We start from the raw sequence: 19292 nt of genomic DNA, 5'->3' as shown, positions 1-19292 counted from the left end.
CGTGTGCAATTCTGAGAAACAAAGGCGGTTCAGTGGTCTGTACTCACTCCAGATGTTGAGTTTCTTTGCTGAGGTCCACAGTCAGCTCCCAGTAACGAGGCCCCTTTACCTTCACCTGTAGAAAAATATTAATTTGAGCAATTTAAATATATTAGAAAGTAGGAGTAGGAGGTCAAGGAGTGGTACTGTTAGTATAGCGGCAGTGAAGTGTCAGTCTCAGATTTTACCCGTTTGAGAAGGTGCAGCTCAGGGAGCATGGTGGGAGCCATCAGCTCAACTGTTGTCTCGTCGTACCACTTGGTCTCCTGGAACAAGAAGAGCTGGTGTCATATTCAACTTATTTTTGAAGCTGCAAAATGAACTGACAGTCCCTTGTTGTATACAGAGCAGTATACATGTAGTACAAATAGTCCATGGAATTAATGCAAAATCTAATGTACTTACACATAATGTTATAAAAAAGAACAGAATAATTATTCTACACCAATTTATTTAAGTCTTTGCAGGTGTCTTCACACATGTGAATATACAGAATACAAACAACTTAAATACTGCATTTTTGTCACAACAGCATTAACACAACAACTGTTGAATTTAAACTGAAACAAAGCACAGACAGAAACCTGCCTCTCTGACCCACAACCAAGCTCCATTTGTGGAAATACCAAAATAACTGGAGCTTAATTTAATTCAAAACAATACTATTCCCTACTGCATGCAGAAGGTCGCCAGCCAGACAAACAGATACTGTAATAAACCACTGACAGCTACACAATGAGAGGTAATGTAATTGAAACTAAACAGATTTGGCTCTCTAAATAAATACAAACTTAAAAATCGTGGATACATTACTTGAGAAGTAAACTGTTGCAGCTAAAAAACACCTAAAATAATAAAACTGAAAAGATACATAAAGTAAAGTGAGGCTGTACAAGAATAAAAAGCTCAGAGTAACAATAGACTTTACTGAGTTAACGATGTCCTAAAGATAGCTATAGGAAGCAGTCAGCTAAAAAGTACTCTTTGAAGGAATGTGCTGGAAACGGCCCATGACTTTGGTTTTAAGATGCAACGAACCACTAGGTCACCAGCTCCATTTCAACCAGGGACTCCCGTCGCACCTCTCTACTGGTATGTGCTCGCACTCGTGTCAGGATGAAAAACCAACGAATGCTTTCAGTATAACGCACAACAACTGCAGCACTTTCCTAAATTGACCCATCCTAAAGGCAGAACAAGTGTTCCAGCTAAATGTCTGTGACAGTTCTCAGTCAAAAACAAACAAACTGAAACAACACTCCTTCAGTTCTAAATGAATGGTGAGTTTGGGTTATATTAGTAACATCGCTGGGTGGTGCCAACCTGAAACCCACATGACTAAGGTCTGACATACTGTTGTCCAGTCCAGTAAGCCCAATTGTAATTTTTTCAACCTTGTTTTTTGGAGTCTCGAGCTTAAGCAGCCTTAATGTGACACACGTAGAGGAACTATGATAAGAATGTTGCTACTTTGCTGTTCTGTTTCCAAGCTTTAATGCCTGTCAGCTGCAAAGTTTTCCAACTGAATGACGCACCCCACCCCACCCCACCCCGCCCCACGCTGAAGTGACACAAATAAAGATGCTGACAGTGTAGTGGCCAAAAGACCAAAATCGGTGCTGTGTTTAGACAGACAGACAGAGGTTCTCTGTGTTCCCCTTAATATTTTAAAACCTTTTAAACCATCTAATTGGAAGTTTGTAAAAATAGGTTTTTATAAGGAATTGTCGCCAATTTCATTTCCTTTTTTTCCTAAGGCTGAAAGTGATCCATTGTTGACTGGTGGGTTTAAACATCTGTCCGGTAAATGAAGGCGCAGTAAATTCAGTTATTTCTATCATTTCTTTTCAGTTAGTTCCACACATTCTGTCTAACTTAAGAATAAATATGAATGACATGACGCCATTGATTTCACAGTTTTTTTTTTTTTTTCTCCTTTACAAATATTGTAATTAAGAGTGACGTTTGGCTAATGCGGTGGTTTGCTGGACAGGAAGATATGAGAACACAGTTTTTGTTAGCATGTGCAAATGTATGCAAGTAACAGCAACTCATCATGAGGAAGTGCAAAAAAAAATATTACAAGCAGTTCAGAGAAATAGAGGTGGGGGTGGGATTAACAGTAAAGTTTAGTTCTGAATCATGCACTGTTGTGTCACTGAACACTGAAAGGAGAACATACAGTAGAGCTGAAGCAAAAACAAATGTCCTCTTATGTTGGATGTTGTCCTTGTGACTTTACATTTTTAGTACACAAATTGTGACAGCATTTTAAACTCTGCTCCAACAAAATGTATAAGGTTGGTAGCTACAGTACTTACATAAAGCATTATGTCTTTATAAATGGATTACGAATATCCATTTTGACAGGAATTTCTATACAGAAAGGGCCGCCTCTATTTTCTGAGGCAGCTGAGGCCTTTTAACATCTGCAGGACTATGCTCAGGATGTTCTATGAGTCTGTGGTGGCCAGGGCCATCCTCTATGCTGTTGCATGCTGGGGCAGCAGGCTGAGAGTAGTGAACGGCAACAGGTTAAACAGACTGATACGCAAAGCCAGTGACGTTGTGGGAGTGAAGCTGGACCCTCTGACAGTGGTGTCAGACAGGAGAATGATTCACAAGGCGAAAGTCATCCTGGACAATGAGTTGAACCAACTCCATGACGTACTGGCCAGACACAGGAGTTCTTTCAGCACCAGACTCATCACACCATGATGCACCACAGAGCGTCACAGGAAATCATTTCTGCCGGTGGCCATTAGCCTGTATAACTCCTCACTCTGAGGGTGCAGAACCCATATTATTTATTTTATGTGCAATAATTCATTAATGTGCAATAATTCATGTTCACCTCATCCCTGTAGGACTCTGGTCTTACTATATACAATAATGTTTATAACTATAATCCATGTTTATAACTATACTGACCCTGAGATTGTGCAATAACACATGCATAACTTATTATTTTCATACACTTGTATACATTTCCTTATATATTTCTCACCATGTGCAATATTTTTTTTCTCTGTAAAGCAATAACTCGGAACACAGGTTCACTTCACTTACACTTGTACATATTGTTATATAAATATATATATATATATATGTTTCCTATATTTTTTACATTCTCTTACTTATTCTGATCGCTCTTTGTTCTAAACACTGTTACACTATGGGTTGGAGCTGCTGTAACGAAAAGTATTTTCCCCCTAGGATCAATAAAGTAATTTCTGATTCTGATTAACATTTTTACTGCAAAAAAACGGATTTCTACCAAGTGATATAAATTAATCAAAACAAGTGAAGACATAGATATCCACCCACTTCATGTCAGTACTGAGTAGATGTATCTTTGGTCTCAATCCAAGTCTAACCACAACTCTTTGAGCTCTGGGCTTTGACTTGGCCACGCAAGAACATTCATCTTGCTTCTTTGAACTATGTCTCTATGTCTGTGTAGATTTTGGTGTAAGTTTTAGGTCATTCTCTTGCTGGAAAAAAAGGTTGTAGTTTTCTTGCAGACTGACTACATTTTGCTGAATTAGTTATACTCTCTATTGTTACAAGCATGATGCTGCTACTGCCATGCTTTGCAGTCTGTGTCACTTTCACAAAAAAAATCATATTATTCACACACACACACACACACACACACACACACACACACACACACACACACACACACACACACACACACACATTAATTATATATAATAATTATAAATTATAACGACTGCACTTCCATTTCTCAAAGGAATAAAAGTGAAAGAGAGTCATGTGAACCAACCTTGTAGGTGACCTCTAACAGGGCATAGCAAGGCTTCAGGGAGTCAACATCCACCGGCACCAGCAGGCGAGGTTCTGCAGCCAACACAGCCAGGTGCCGCAGGGCCTGCAGGTGGTATCTGCAGTAATAACAACAGTAGCATATGAAAGAACAGCTGAAAGAACATCGATGTTAATGATATAACGATAGATATTGAGTAGTGTTATTTGTTCACAAATTGACAAGAGAATTTATATTTCATTTTGTTTGAATTTCTTCAGGAACTTTACTTAAAATCCATTTTTTGTCCATTACATAATGGACAACCACATGTGTTGCACTCACCGGTTGTCAGTGCTGTGGGCAGGGAAGTGTGGGTACAGGGCACACAGCAGAGCAGCAATGGCTGAATTGGAGGTGCTGAGGGTGTACCTAATAAAAATAAGACAAAAAATACTACAAATATATTCTCTTCACTCTCTATTAAATACATATTCACCAATACCTGCCACTATACATAGCAAAGTACATTCAAATTTTACGTACACAAAGTGAATCATAAATAATTATTGCAGATGACTTTCTTAACTTTGTCATAGAACACAACACCAAGCACAACAAATAAATCAGTTTTCTGGAAGTCACACCAGGTCTATGTTGTAATCTAGTTAAGGCCCTTACAACAAAGCCTATTAAACATAATAGCTAGGAGTTAAGTGTGTACTTTGACTAATGGAGTCATTACAATAATGTTAGGTCAGGATGCTTGTGCCTGCTAGAAGTACTTGACGGTAACCTGAGGTAGAGGATGCTCCTCTTCATTTTGATGGCTGTTCGTGTCATGTTCAGCGTTTTTAAGAACATTAAATACATTTTCCACAAATTTGCAAATCAAAAGACCTTAAATAGAGTCTCAATGCCTGTAAATGATGTAAAGCAGAGATATTCTTTGTAAATCTGCCCAAAATGTATGAAGTGAAGTGTTGTCAGAAGAAAGACTGATTCAGCTAAATCGATGGTAAATCAGTGTTATTCCCTAGATCCCAAGAGAGTGTTATAAAAGACAAGGAAAAAGGAGAAGCCACACAGCCTGGCCAAAAAAAGTTGTCAAAAAACAAAAAGGTCAAACACTCTAATATATTTTTGGACCGCCTTTAGCTTTGATTACAGCAGCATTCTCTGTGGCAAGACATTAATTTCTATCCAGTGTTGCATTAAGATCTTGTATTGATAATGGGAGAGTCTGACCACTGTTCAAAGCCTTGTTTAGCAAATCGCAAAGGTTCTCAGTGGAGTTCAGGTCTGGGCCATCCATGTGTGAAAATGATGTCTCATGCTCCCTGAACCACTTATCTTGAGATATGCCCATACCATCAGGGAGAGAAAAAATCCACTGATGTAATAACCTGGTCATTCAGTATATTCAGGTCGTCAGCTGACCTAGCAAACTGAAGCCTTTTTCCCGGTTAGCCTCACTGATTAGTGGTTTTCTTAAGGCTACATAGCCGTTCAGTCTCAATCCCTTGAGTCCCCTTCGCATTGTACATACATACATGCTCTTACTTTGTTAAACATAGCCCTGAGTTCTACTGTTGTTCTTCGATTTGATTTCACTGAACGTTTAATTGGGCGCCGATCTCAATCAATTCCGACCACATTTCTTCCTCAAAGACGATGGTTCCCCACTATCCTTCCAGTTTTTAATAATGCGTTGGACAGTTCTTAACCCAATTTTAGTAGATTCTGCTTCAATCATCTTAGATGTTTTCTCTGCTTGATGCATGCCAGTGATTTAACCCTTCTCAAACAGACTAACATCTTTTCCATGCCAAGGGATGTGTCTTTTGACATGGAGGTTAAGAAATGAGGAGCTACTTATCACATCAGTTGGGGTCAAATAACTTGTTGCCAGCTGAAAGATAATCACCCATGCAGTAATTATCCAATAGGAGGCTCGTACCTATTTGCTTATTTAAATCCAGGTGGCGACTGTTTTCGCCAGGAAGCGTATAAAGTCACGATAATAATCCTATTTTTCTTTCAATTTGCAAAGCTTCACATTCACCACATGTTGTTGAATATTTGTTACCATTTTTGTTAAAGTACACTGTTACAAAAAAGGAGGATTAATCTGTAACTACACAACAGTCAAACACAGAAACTTCCTGAAACTTTTCTGGGTAACCATCGGACTCACTTTCCTTTTATGCTGGCCTCAACAATTTTCAACTTCTGCTAAAATGTATGAACCTCCAGTTAAGTGCAGCCAAAAAGTAACTTCTTCTTGCTATTAGTTTCTACCAGCTATAGAATTGTATAACGTGTATTAGAGTTTGTGGGAAATTTTTGTCTGGAAATATTTTGGCCGCAGTGGGAGGCATCCAAGGACCGAGTCCAGGCCAAACATTCTGGTTGAGTGCAACACATGTGACTCTGGATGGAAAAACACAACAATATGAGAAGTGAAAATAACAGAAAGAGAGTCAGAAAAAGGAGAAAATGGCAATGAGCTGAGAAGATGAATGAGAAAAAAATGAATGACTAAGATGTAGAGATAACTGCAATAAGTCAGGAAAGCAAATTTGAATAGAAATGTTCAATGCAAACTGGTGGGAGACTGATGACAGGGAGGCCAAAGGAGAGACTGTAGGAAATGCAACAATGACTCTGCTCCCTGGCATAACCTACAACCTCTGCAGACCCTCGCTGATAATGCACACTTATGTGCATGACATTCAATTGTTCAGTCCCTGGAGTTGAGCGAGCTTTCAGCTGGCACTTCTAAAATAAAACGTGACCTGAATAAAATCAAAAGGTTCATCTGATGGAGGCCTTAGGTGGAGGGACATTTGCAACATGTAATGAGAGAGTAGGAGCTACTGTTTCTCTTGAAAATACACAAGCCAAGGTCAGTGGTTTAGGGAACCAGGTTTGGGTGTGTGTGTGTGTGTGTGTGTCTAAATGTCATTCATTATGCGCAACACAGCACTCAAAGCAGCCTTGTGTGTACATGTGTGGCTAACTTGGGTCATATGTGTGTATGTGGTGTACCTGGTACTTCCCAGAAACAGCAGCCCCAAATCTACTGGCTGTGTTTTTGTATGTGTGTGCAAATGCTGGCATCCAGCAACTCAGGTGTCATGTAACAGACTACACATGGAATATAATTAACCTCAGTGTCCTCATCTGAGAGGTGTGAGCCAAAGTCCAGTGTGAGTTTGTGATTGTATGTAATTTTTTAGTTATTTAATTCCAGTGACGTCTTTGCAACACACAGCTTTGCAACAGATGGTCTAGCTCATTAGGTCTTCCGTGGATTTACCCCGCGGTAAACAAATACCATGGAAATAGAAAGTATGAATATATTTTACTAAGACTGACCATGTGTCTTGAGTGCACCAATGACATTAAGTGGTCAAAAACAACAGCAAACATCAATGCTCCCCCAGTACACAAAGGACCTGTTCAGACCTTGTGTTAAGATTCAATCTGGGCACCCCAGGACGCACTGAGTTCCCATTTGAACAGGCATAAAACAAATTTAAGGAAACTAAGAAAATAGCAAAAAATGAAAGGGGACGTTAAATAAACGAATAAGGGAATTAACACAAAGGAGAATAAATAAATAAATATTTATTTACGTGAGATTTAATTAATTAATTTCATTCTCTCTCTTCATTTATATCATTTATTATCCGTTAATATATATTTTTTTAAGATTAAGAGACCAAACCAGTGTTTAAATGGATGCCGCGTGTATGTGTGTACATGTATGTTAGTGTCCCACCTGCCCCCTCCCAGGAACAGCAGACCCAGAGCCATGTGGTGAGCCATGTGGAAGCCGTAGTTCATCTCGCCTCCGGTTCTTTTGTGGAAGAAGCGGCAGAGCTGCAGCACCTTCAGGTTCCCGGTGCCAGCCATCACCATGGACATAGCCAGGAGAATCATTGACAGACCCGTCTGCAGGTTGTAATAGCCCGTCTGCTGGAGAGACCAAGGCGCATGTGACAGACAGAGAAACAGAGCAAAGAGCAAATATAAGAAATCAACAACTTAAGGTAGAATGTCGTTTAGGAAGTCTATTTTTACAGATACTAAAGATAAAAAATACTAGGGATGCACCGATACGATACTTGTGTCGGTATCGAAGAAAATTCTAAATCGGGTATCGGTGAGAATGAGCCGATCCATATCGGTAATGGATGTTTAATTCCCATTTGGACTAAACTATATTTAGAGCTGATTGCTATTTATATTGAAAGTTTACCAAGCTATTGTTTTTTTCTCAATTTCAGCTCCTTTATTTATTATTTCATATATATTTTGTTTTACATTGGATTGTGAGTCCCTAATTGCACTGACTGAACCAGTTACACTTGTTACCTTTTTATGGTTAAGATTGTTTTACTGGTGCGCAATTATTAAATAAATAAGTAATCCAGTACATTTATATCTGTTTTGTTTGTTTTTTAAAAAAATAGTCAAGTCTGATGTTGCCTTGCACAAAAGAATGATCCCAAACTTTTCCACACAATGAAACTTGTCGTTTGTTACCATAATTCGACGCTGTTTTTCTGTATCGGTATCGGCCGATACTAAACCAGAAACAATATTCCTTTTATGCTGGCCTCAACAATTTTCAACGGTATCAGTGGTGAAAAGGGTGGATCGGTGCATCCCTAAAAAATACTTACCACACCAGCTGTACCAGCAAACGACATGATCTTCATGAAGGTCCTCGCAAACTTGTAGAGGCAGTCGAACGCATCAGAGTTGGCAGAGCCGGCGAAGCGTAAGCCCAGTGCCATGCAAGCCCCGGCCGTGATGTAGTCTTGGGCTTGGCTGACAAAAATAAACATCACAAAATCAGTCATGGTGGAGAAGGTCACTATGTAAAAAATCATTGCTTACTTTACATTTATTACAGTATTGAAAGTACGCCTGCTTTTGGCTTAAATACTCACGTCATTGTCTCCATGTTAATGTCTTCTGAAGGGTCAAATGTTCCCCTCATGATCTGAAAACAGAGACAGAAAATTAAACATAAAAATGTAGTGTTTTTTTTTTTTTTGAACATTTAAACAAACATAAAATTCTACTAATACAGACAAAGTGTAATCGGTTACATTGAAACTATTGTTTTTATCTTCAAGTAACACAAGTGAGAAGTGATGTATATTCTCTTTTGGATTACTTTTGAGTACATTTGTACTTTGTAGTGTTTGAACTTGCATTTGAATGTATTAAAACCGCAAAGACTTTTAAGTGTGCTTAAGTTCCTGGTCAAGTATTTTTTGCCTTAGACACGTTAACCAACCAAAAGAAACACGTATGTAATGGCCATTATAATACTCACACCAAGTCATTCACACTATAGGTGACAGAGTTAAAAATAAAAAAAAGAGGGGCCAGCGACATTGTTAGTGAGTCACCGTGTAATGCACGCATTGTCGTGTGTCTTTGGTGGGGTTGTCCGTTTCAAAATTTAAACATATGACGGGTCGACACGTCTGTCTGCCACTTCAATCGCTCGCTTCTCTTGAGTCTATTTCTGCTTGTGCAAACTGTCCCAGTGTCTTGTGGGTGCATCAAGAATGAACTGCTTAACAGCAGTAGAACAGCACTGATGATCTGGATGTAGCTCAAATAAGCACCCTTTACAAACTAATTATGATTTGTTGCCAGTTTTGCAGCATTGCTGCAAGTCTTTTCAGAACATAATGCTGTGTGTGTATTTTCTCACCTGAGGTATGTTACTCTTGACCCACTCAGTGTTAGGGAGGATTTCATCCCACATGATAATACACCGAGCAAGAGTCTGCAGGGGCAGAGAGGCAGGCACACAGGATTAAGGAAAGGTGGGAGAAATGGTCACACACATGCGCTAACACACAGAGACACACTGACCCTCAGCAGCAGAAACTCTGGCTTGATGAAGTCGAGGAGGAACCACGTATCTGGCGGTTTCAGCCAATCAGCGATGGACCTAGTGGACAGAACCACGGTGAGAAAAGGGGGTGTTAATACCTTCCTTCAACACCCTCTCAGCCGACAGACCGACTGCACCAGATGAGCCTTGAATAAGACGGGAACGCCTTGACCAACGGACAGTTGGGGAGGTGGAGGAGTCTCATTCTTCTGTAGCCTGTCAACTTTTAATCAGGCAGGTTACGATGCTCTGCTCCATGGGCGACATACAGTTAAAAAGTAGAGCACAGCACATGTTGGATAGATCTAGGAGTCTGGACCCGTTGAACAGTTTACAGTTCATAAATATAAAGTATTGGCTAAGGTACCAAATCCTCAGTTAAGAATTTGAATATGTCTCGTTTTTAGTGTAGTCTTTATATATTTTCTAAGATGTTTCTTATGATGCAGCTGATGTATCCCAGTAGCCCTGTATCTATAAATGATATTTTATGCAATGATAAGATATATATCAACAAACACGGGTACATAACATACACTACTGGTCAAATGTTTGAGCTACTTTAATGTATATGTATCTATATGTATAGATTTGAATCAATTACAGAAAAGAAGAAGAACAAAGAGAACCTTCAGAGCCCTGATCTCAAAAACCTGTTGTAGTGCAGGCTCAGGTTAGCACTGTTTTAACTGCTCATTTATTTCACATTTTAAATCTATCTTTAGATGAGCGAATCCATGAGCTGTTTCTATTCCTCACCTGTTGTTGGTCTTGAGGTAGATCATGGCGAGGGCCAACGTGGCCCCCGGGCACGTCACGTCTACATTTATAGTGTCACCCTCCTGAAATGACCATCCACGATGTTAATTTATCAACGGAAATGACTCGTCAGTTTACTTTCAGAACTTCTGTCTACATGTTAAATTATTTGTGGATGACTGGTTTGTAGTGATGGCACTTAATCGAAACGTTGTGGGTGTGTACATTAGTACTACTTTTTATAACTAGTGTTTAATGCCAATGACTTTTTGACAGCAATGTCTTGTATCGTGTCTGACATGACTAAAGGGTCATACAATATGAATAATGAAGCAGTGTTTAAATGTGACAACAACAGATTAGCTAACAGGGGGCTGTAGCCCTGAGTAAAACTGAGAAACTATGTGAAAAGCCAGTGTATCAGTATGAAATGAAATACGTAGGAGTGATAGATGAATGTGGAGGATTCGTCAACAACATTTAGACATACTCAAAATGTTATTACACAGTGAAACAGTTTTTAAGGATTTCAGCTTCGACCTTGATCTGGTAGCTGGGGGACTTGTGTCTCTCCCTGTTGGCCCCGGCCTGAGCTCTCCGGTGACCCCCAACCATGTACTGGTACAACTGCTCAGGCACATTCAGGTCTGTCATCCCGATCAAGTTGCTTCCATGCTGTAAGAACAGAGGGTTCGGAGGACGTGCAACAGAGGGAGAGAGAAACAGAGGAATATATGTGATGAATATGAGGGAGGATGGGATGCAAGAAAATGGCAAGATAAGAAAGTCAGAATCAGACAGAAGAGGGAGTATAGGTACAAGTTTTCCAAGGTAAGGGGTTCATTATAATGAAGGACAATGTTGCACACATAGTAGGAAACAAGAGAAGGAGACAAAGAAACACAGTCATTGTGAACTTGTGTGAGAACCTGCATTCTTCATCTTTCTCACTGGGTAAGTACACGAAGCATCACTGAGCACGTGACAGTTAACAATAACTTGACAAGGGGTTTCGGTTACAGAAGCCAGCAGATGTTCAACAAACCAATAAAAACAAATATTGTTCAGTTTAGTGGAAACGTCTGATGGATCAGTCCTCCTCTCACGGAAGATATCTGGTAAATACACCCAAAAAAATGAAACACCACAATGACTTTTAATGGCAGAAGCGTATCAGCCATAGATATCTGGTTTCGTTCGATACAGCAGAATTACAATGTGTGTGTGTGACTCACCCCCAGACAGACCATACCCAGGGCGAGTCCAGCGGCGAGTGAATACGACTCTCTGTCTGTACAGTACTCCATCTCTGGACCCGGGGGTCGGCCTGAAAGACGCACAGATTGACTTCATTTAAAAAATAAATAGCGACACACAACACATCAGTACTAAGTTCAGTAACATCAAATCCTCATATTGGAAAATCTGGAACCAAATTTAGCATGAACTGGCTGTAAAAATGGTTAAATAAAACAGCAAACAGGCTCTGATCATGTAGGTTTCATTTTACACGACGATGTCTGTGCTCACACTTGTCGTGAATAAAATTCATATGGGGACCTTTAAAAGTTTGTTTTAATCTTGCAATTAATATAGGTCCTGTTTGAAAATGTCACACGTACCTATCTCAGACAGCAAGACCTCAGCATTGTGTCTGTGTCCTGTTCCCTGGTACACCAGCCCGATGCCAATTACAGCCGCAACCTGTGGGGGAAAAAAAAAAAAAAAAAAAAAAGCAGAGAGAAGTCAGCGCCATTGTACAGGATATTCACTGCAGATCTTATCGAACGCAGTGCACTCAGTCTTACCTGGACATTGTGCGGCACGTCCAGCTCGGTGGAGGTGGGTGGGAGCAGAGCAGGGATGTGTATACTGAGCAGGCGAGTGATGGAAACGTCCATGGTGCCCAGTTTGGCTGAAGACACTCCCAGTAGGAGCCCGATGCTGGTCATCTCATGGCCCTGATAGAAACACACGTACGTTCACCGAGTTCCCACACCAGCTCATGAGTGACAGCTTGAATTAGGATGCTGGCATGTTCAATAAATCACAAAAGAAGACCAACGACCAGTTTTAACACAGACAACATGTAGTAGGTCAACCGTAAATGTAAATTTTGAGCTTGAAGGAAATAGACATTTTGCTCTAAATTTAGAAGATCCAGCCACAGACCACAACGACTTTGCTGAATTTACTTTAACTTTAAGATACGGATGTTTGTTTGTTATGTTTTATTTATTTTTTTATGCAAAGCAACCACATATATTCAAGTGCCCTACTTTAGGTGCTTGTACTTTAACTGAGCCAAGTTTCTGAAGATGGTGCAATCAATCATCTATGCAGCCAAAGGACTAATGTCAGAACACATACGCAGATCAGCCACAACCTTAAACATCAAAATCGCTGACAGGAGAAGTGAACAATATCAATCACCGTGTGACAGTTCTGCTGGGAAACGTTTGGAGCTGTTATTCATGTGGTTGTTACTTAGAAATATACCACCCACTTAGATCAGATCAGACACCTCCACCCCATAGCTATGACACATCTTGATGGTAGCAGCCACTCACAAAAACAGTTTAAGAACAACTCAAAAACAACATGAGGGAGGCCCTCATCCATTCTCATATGAGTCACAACTGTTTTGGAGCCACAAGGGAGACCTACACAATATTAGGGAGGTGGTCATGTTATGACTGATGGGTGTACACCAATCAATCAATGAACCTTTGCTTCCCACACCCCCTTCAATCAAGATAAGCATGAAAATGTATGAGAAATGCTGAAAATGATCCAGTAAATAACCTAACAACGAAACGACAAAGGGAATAAAATGACCTCCCAGTGTAATGGACAGTCTTGTTTCACTTCCATGTTTGGTCAACTATGAACTGGTTTCAACATTTTTTTCAGTTCATTCAGTTTGTATGTTACAAGTAGAGCTTCTATTCTAAAAGGATGTTGTTAAAATTCACAGCTTTAGGTCCCAATACACAAAAAAGGGGGTGAACGCAATGTGAGACTTAAAATGAGAGGAACGCGAACACACCTCCATGTTCTCTTTAAAACCACAGCCAAACAAAATTCTAATGAACTGATCCAAAGTGTGTCAGTGAATTTTCTCTCTTACAGCGAGAATAGAAACCGACACTAAACCACCAGCTACGAACAGGCGTCACTGTCAATCATGTTCAAGGCTTTCATTAAGACGTAAGTTACACATGTGCTTTACATAGGGCTCTGTACTGTATTTCAGCAGTGAATTCGATTCGCTCTTAATTGTAAGAGGTTTAAAATCTTTATTAAAACCTTCTCACATATATAGAAATGACTAACAGGGAAAGTACTTAGATCCTAATCAACTGCAGCTCGAATTCGCATTCTGGATCAAAGCGGAACCTGACAATGAACCAACCCTAAACCCAGAGTGGACACCTGATGTGGATGTGGTGGAGTGGTTTTTCTTTGCGTACAACTATATCTTGCACACAAATAAGAATTGCCTCGCAGCATCCTGTTGTTTTTCTCACTTGAAAGTGGGAAGGACTCGTCTTGTTTCAAGGTTCTCAGAGGGCAGAGTTTCGCTTTGACTCGCCGATATCTCTGATGCAAGTTTACATGTCTCACTTACACTCATTTAGAGAAAAGCGCGTGCGATGCCGTGCGTGTGCAAGTTAATGAGAGTAAATTGGGAGTATCTTAACCCCACAGACTACTTTGTAAGTAATCCCTAAATTACTCTAGTCAAAATAAATTACTGTAAGAATGGTAATTTAGTTGGTCATCTTCTGCAAACTGAGCAACACTGTAAAAACTACATTCATTATGGCAGAAAGTGATATTAAAGTCCATATAACCGTAGCTTATCAAAGTAACTTGTACAATTAGAAAAAGAAATTCTGAATACTTAATTTGTTGCATGAAACTCAAAGTGTGAACTGAATAGTGAAAACGTTTCTGGCCATGTATGACTTATGTGTCTACCTTAGTGAGGTAGTCGTGTATGTTGAGTGTGGCCAGCTTGGTGAGGTGTCCATTGAGCCCCAGGGCCATCAGGAAGCCGGCATATTCATTAGCCAGCTCAGGACTCTTTGGCTTGTTGTAGGCGATCCAGGCTGAGTCCACCTTAAAACAGAATAAAGGCTACGTTCATTTGTGCAAGACAGCGTTTACACAGTTTCTGTTTCTGGGATTCTTTTTTTTTTTTATACCTTTTCCATCATCATACTAAAAGAATTAATCACAAAGTGCATATATATATATATATATATATATATATATATATATTGATATTCATACTGCATTTTCATTATTAATGAATCATTAAACATGACATGGGCCTGAATGAGCAGCAGAAAATTAATACGTTACCCAGTTATCTTTTAAATTAATTCTGAATCAGATTTAAAGTCTAAAACTAGTTCTACCATTTTTGCTAAAGTCACATATAAAGTAATAAAAAGCTGGTAACACTGGTGACATTTTAAAACACCTTTACCTTTTATACACTTCAAAACATTTTCTTGCTCCAAGTCACATTGTTCATACATTCTAGGTCAATTTTTCAGCCTGATGGTGGTGCTAAAGGGAAGGTCACCAAAAACGAAAACCTTCCAACTGACCTGTGAAGCAGGGGCTATTTTAAGTCCAGCGGCTACTCCGTTATGAAAACTGGGCCAGCTGGTCATGTTGGGAGGGACGTCGATGTTCCCACTGTTCAAATCTACCATTGTGTTCCTTGGAGGAGCGCGGCCTGGAGGAGAAACGCAGAAACACATGAAACAATCCACAAAAAAAACTTGAATACCCTCAGAGAATAACATTTGTTTCCTATTCAAACAAAGAACGTATGAATGAAGGACATACAATCTTGTGTTTTTCCCTTCAAAGCAGTGGCAAACTGTTACCACCTGTTATTATTTCACAAACTTTCATGGAGGTTTTTATATATATTCTCTCAGCCTTCATGAGTGGACCACATTTAAAACCACAAAGTATTCCATAAATTCCACAATTTTCATTAAGGGGTCGACACTGTTTGGGTGAAAACAATTTCCCCACGCTCGGACTCGCCTGTGAGGTTGAGTTTTGGGACAGGTAACGGTTCAGTTGGCACAGGGTGATAGGAGAAGAGAGTGAAAAGGCCTCTTCCAACCGGGAGCGCCATGGTCCTCTGACACAACTGCAGGAGTCTGACGAAGACATGAACAAAAAAACACTGAAACATCTGATACTGCCGCGCTGTTGTCCAATCTGTGATGTTTCCAGACCAAAGGCGATCATCCGTTATACTCACTTGTTCTCTTTCTCCTCTATGTACTCGTGATCAGAGACTTCTGGCAGCTGGACAACACTGACCCGGACGGGCCTTGAGCTCTGCAGCAGCCTCCTGACCTCCTGGACCCTCAGGTCCTGGCTCCAAATCAGTCCTGTGACCTGGTGATGAGAGACGGGGCAGGAACACCGAGGTTTAATCACACACACCACTATAGAGAGATCCTCTCCAGTCTAATGACGCGAATACTGATATTTATTGACCGCGTTACCTCCTGAATTATGTCTGACATCCCATCCTCCTCCTCATCTACTTCTGTGGTTGCAGGAGGCTCCAGTGACAATCCTGTGCCTACGGACTGGAGAAGCACCCAAATGTGGTACATATTTACATACAGCCGGCAACGATACATAATATAAATGTGGTGTAAGTGTATTACAGATATAGGTACTTTGTGAGTGAACACACCTTTCTACTGGTAGGACACCACTGACATTACAAGTAAGAGGCACAGTTTGGATGTTTTAGCTCATTCAAAGCACTTTGCTCAAATTAGCAACGGGCCAAATATGGGTGTGTAAAACACTTTTACTTTGTGGTCAAAAGTGGCACACTTTGCCCTATTGTCTAGCAAATATTTCATAAATTGCTCATACTGTCCATTGTACTAGCGGTGTTGTTGTTTTAGCACTCGTGTATCCATGGCAGCAACAGAGAGAATGCATCTTGCCCCCATCTTAATTTTGAATAAAATGATTTGCGGATCCCGTGGTTTTATAGACGGCTGCCTCTGGGTTTTAATTCATTTGACACTCACAGCTTTGCTCTTGGCCAGTGTCATCTTGTGGGCTTGTTTGGTCAGATCCTGACGTCCAATCAGCAGACAGACGTCCTCCGACCAATCAGAACACGGCTGCTCGCGGCACCGATAGATGGCCTCCCTGATGGGCAACGCGACGCCAAAGGGCACCGACTCCAAGTCCTTCAGAGTGAAACCTGAGCCAGAGAAAAGTCGGGAATGGCAGCGTCGCTTCTTTTAAAAACTAAAGTATCGTAACGGGAACGGAAGTCTGAAAATCTCCTCTAAACGCACCAGGTGTGAGGTGGCTTCGAGAAAGTCAGGCCGCAGAGTGTGGCTTCACTGGACAGATGTGAATGTGTAAATTTGCAACGATGTGAATCAGCGCGTTGCAGAAAAAGAGGAAATGGCTTTAATACACCTTCCTCTATAAAGATGAAAACTGAAATCTTACCCTGGGAGGTGAGCCACACGACCAACTGCTCAGCCAGAGTCTTATTGGAAAACTTGAACTTCACACTGCTCTGTCTAGAACAAACAGACACAAGTATAATAAGACAAATTACAACTGAACGAATGGAGGGAAAAAAATAACAAATAGGCACAGAATATAACAGTAAGAAAACCTTAGGAAGCAGAATAGGGATTAAAATAAAAGCAATAGTATCACAAAAACTGAATGACTCTCATTCTTGTGCACTTACCTCCTGATTTCCGGTTCACTTGCACAGGACTTCTGGCCTGAAAAGGATGAAAACATGAAACAGAAAAGCAAATGACACCAGTTAACAGCAGCGGAAAAAGTTCAGGTATTTTATTCATGGCTTGTTATTTGTGATGCGAAATGAATGCTTGTCACAATCACACAATTTTGAAGGAAGCCGTTTCTTTTGTATTCATTGTGTTAACGCTTTGTCAAACCTCCATCGATTGCCAGTTAAAATCTGTCACCAAAATTAACAGGTATTAAAATTATGGGTTCAACGAAAGTGAGATTTATTCTGGATGAGAGCAGTACTTTTTATGCGGGCCTCTGTTGTTGTTTTGTTTGTCACTAAAAATACCAACACGGCGCAGGAAAAAAAAACTGTTGATGCTCCGACATCGCCCACGGAGTCGATGGCCGATACTGCGTCAGTGGGAAAAGAGGCCGATCAAATACCTGCAGCTGCTGCTGTCGCCTCACTGCTCTATTGGGTTTTTGTCAAAGCGAGAACTAACAAAGGAAATCAGGTGACACACTCTGTTACTGGGCCCTGAAGCAGGAAAATATGAGAACTGGCAGGTAATCAGGGCCGGTCGTCAATAAACGCACACACACACGAGAGAAAAAAAATCACACAATACAAACAGACCTGCAGAGAGCTTGAGCAGGTACTGTGGTCCATCGGTCGAAGTAGCATTTTCATCTCCAATGATGTAGAGAGCGTAACTCTGAGGACAAACAGATAGAAACAAACAGAAATCATATGTAGAATCTGTTTAGGTGTTTGAGCCTCTTGAACAAGGTCACATAAAACGGAGGGCTGGTTTTTTCCTACTGCAAGTCTCAATATAAACCAATATAACATACTGAGAAATTGTATGAGGGTCAAATAAAGATTACAGTTGCACCACCAGTCAAAAGTTTGGAGACACCTTCTCATTCAATTCAATGAGAAGATGCGTCTAAACTTTTGACTGGCAGTGCACATGAAACGAATAACCACGTCTGAGTGTGAGGGCGGGATATTTTTATATACACGCGAGTCTTTCTAGTAAGTACTCACTCTTCAAGAGAACAGTGGCTTGATATTAATTTAGACCCGTCTCATTCAGCTGCAGCTACATGTTTAAAAAAAACAAATAAAGAGCATAAGCAGCTGTTTAACCTGTTGACGCACAAATGTCAACGTGCATGACACGTGCCAAATCTTATAATCTGTGGTTTTCTCATATTGCTGAGAACCAGGTGAAATGGAAAGATACATTTTATAGTAGCGAGGATGCAGTCAGTTGTTTTGAAGTGTGACAATCACACTGGAGAAATTCAAAATTAATAATCAAGAAGCTTTAATGCCTTCATTTAAGGTGAAATTACATATTGGGATCTGTACCAGCCCATCTAATTCTGTTTTTCTCCTCGTGTTCGTCATCGCCACCGTCATCCTCTACAGAAACAAAACAATCTTTCCTCAACAGATAAAGGCTGACTCCATCAGCCCCACGCACACATGCACAAATGTGCAAGTTTCCATCCACACCATGGCATAATTGTGCTTTATGTCCAGGAAAAGAACCAGGAGCACGCCACGCAAACAGAATATCTGAGTGTGTTACAATTACATGCTGAACTCTCTGCCCTCTCCCTCACACACACACTCAAGTGAAATCCTGAGAGCAGCTAGAATGTCAAGTTACAAAAGAAACAACCCTGTCTACGTTAAGCATGAAATACACTGTGAAAATGTTACGTTTCATTGTCTTACAGCTGCAGTCCCTATTTTGTGATCCTACTGAGATCACTCTCTCTTCCTTATTTCTGCCAAACCTAAGTAACTAATAATAACAACAACTAATAACAAATGAATACATTAAATGTTTTACTTGATAAATAACAGAATGTAATTCAGGACAAAGTAATGCAGGGTTTAGACTACAGGAGTTTAAAAATGAAGTTGCATCATGCACTTGAAAGACTGGACTGTAATAGAGTTCAGTAAGTAAACCACAAAGGTTAAAA

At 40.3% G+C, this 19292-nt stretch overlaps 1 protein-coding gene across 2 annotated transcripts in view; it reads right to left on the bottom strand.

The window, feature by feature from the left end:
* anapc1 (anaphase promoting complex subunit 1) overlaps positions 1-19292 on the bottom strand; it is a 48090-nt gene that overhangs the window by 10267 nt on the left and 18531 nt on the right. The window contains exons 25-47 of one of the 2 annotated variants that reach the window (XM_047603622.1): positions 17926-18004; positions 17275-17311; positions 17025-17098; positions 16589-16767; positions 16043-16129; positions 15793-15932; positions 15570-15688; positions 15119-15249; positions 14481-14621; positions 12305-12457; positions 12119-12200; positions 11732-11823; positions 11037-11171; positions 10497-10579; positions 9716-9794; positions 9552-9626; positions 8773-8825; positions 8503-8650; positions 7596-7792; positions 4154-4240; positions 3830-3947; positions 228-305; positions 48-115 (exon numbers count right to left, since the gene is read on the bottom strand). In XM_047603622.1, the coding sequence (XP_047459578.1) occupies positions 48-115; positions 228-305; positions 3830-3947; positions 4154-4240; positions 7596-7792; positions 8503-8650; positions 8773-8825; positions 9552-9626; positions 9716-9794; positions 10497-10579; positions 11037-11171; positions 11732-11823; positions 12119-12200; positions 12305-12457; positions 14481-14621; positions 15119-15249; positions 15570-15688; positions 15793-15932; positions 16043-16129; positions 16589-16767; positions 17025-17098; positions 17275-17311; positions 17926-18004 (2435 nt within the window). The remainder of the gene's footprint in view (positions 1-47; positions 116-227; positions 306-3829; positions 3948-4153; positions 4241-7595; positions 7793-8502; positions 8651-8772; positions 8826-9551; positions 9627-9715; positions 9795-10496; positions 10580-11036; positions 11172-11731; positions 11824-12118; positions 12201-12304; positions 12458-14480; positions 14622-15118; positions 15250-15569; positions 15689-15792; positions 15933-16042; positions 16130-16588; positions 16768-17024; positions 17099-17274; positions 17312-17925; positions 18005-19292) is intronic. The other variant, XM_047603623.1, reaches the window with a different exon arrangement.

The sequence above is a fragment of the Mugil cephalus genome, chromosome 13 (assembly GCF_022458985.1).
Source record: "Mugil cephalus isolate CIBA_MC_2020 chromosome 13, CIBA_Mcephalus_1.1, whole genome shotgun sequence".
Lineage (NCBI taxonomy): Eukaryota > Metazoa > Chordata > Actinopteri > Mugiliformes > Mugilidae > Mugil > Mugil cephalus.
Note: the sequence above shows the minus strand (reverse complement) of the source record. Positions and strands in the feature narration are given on the sequence as shown.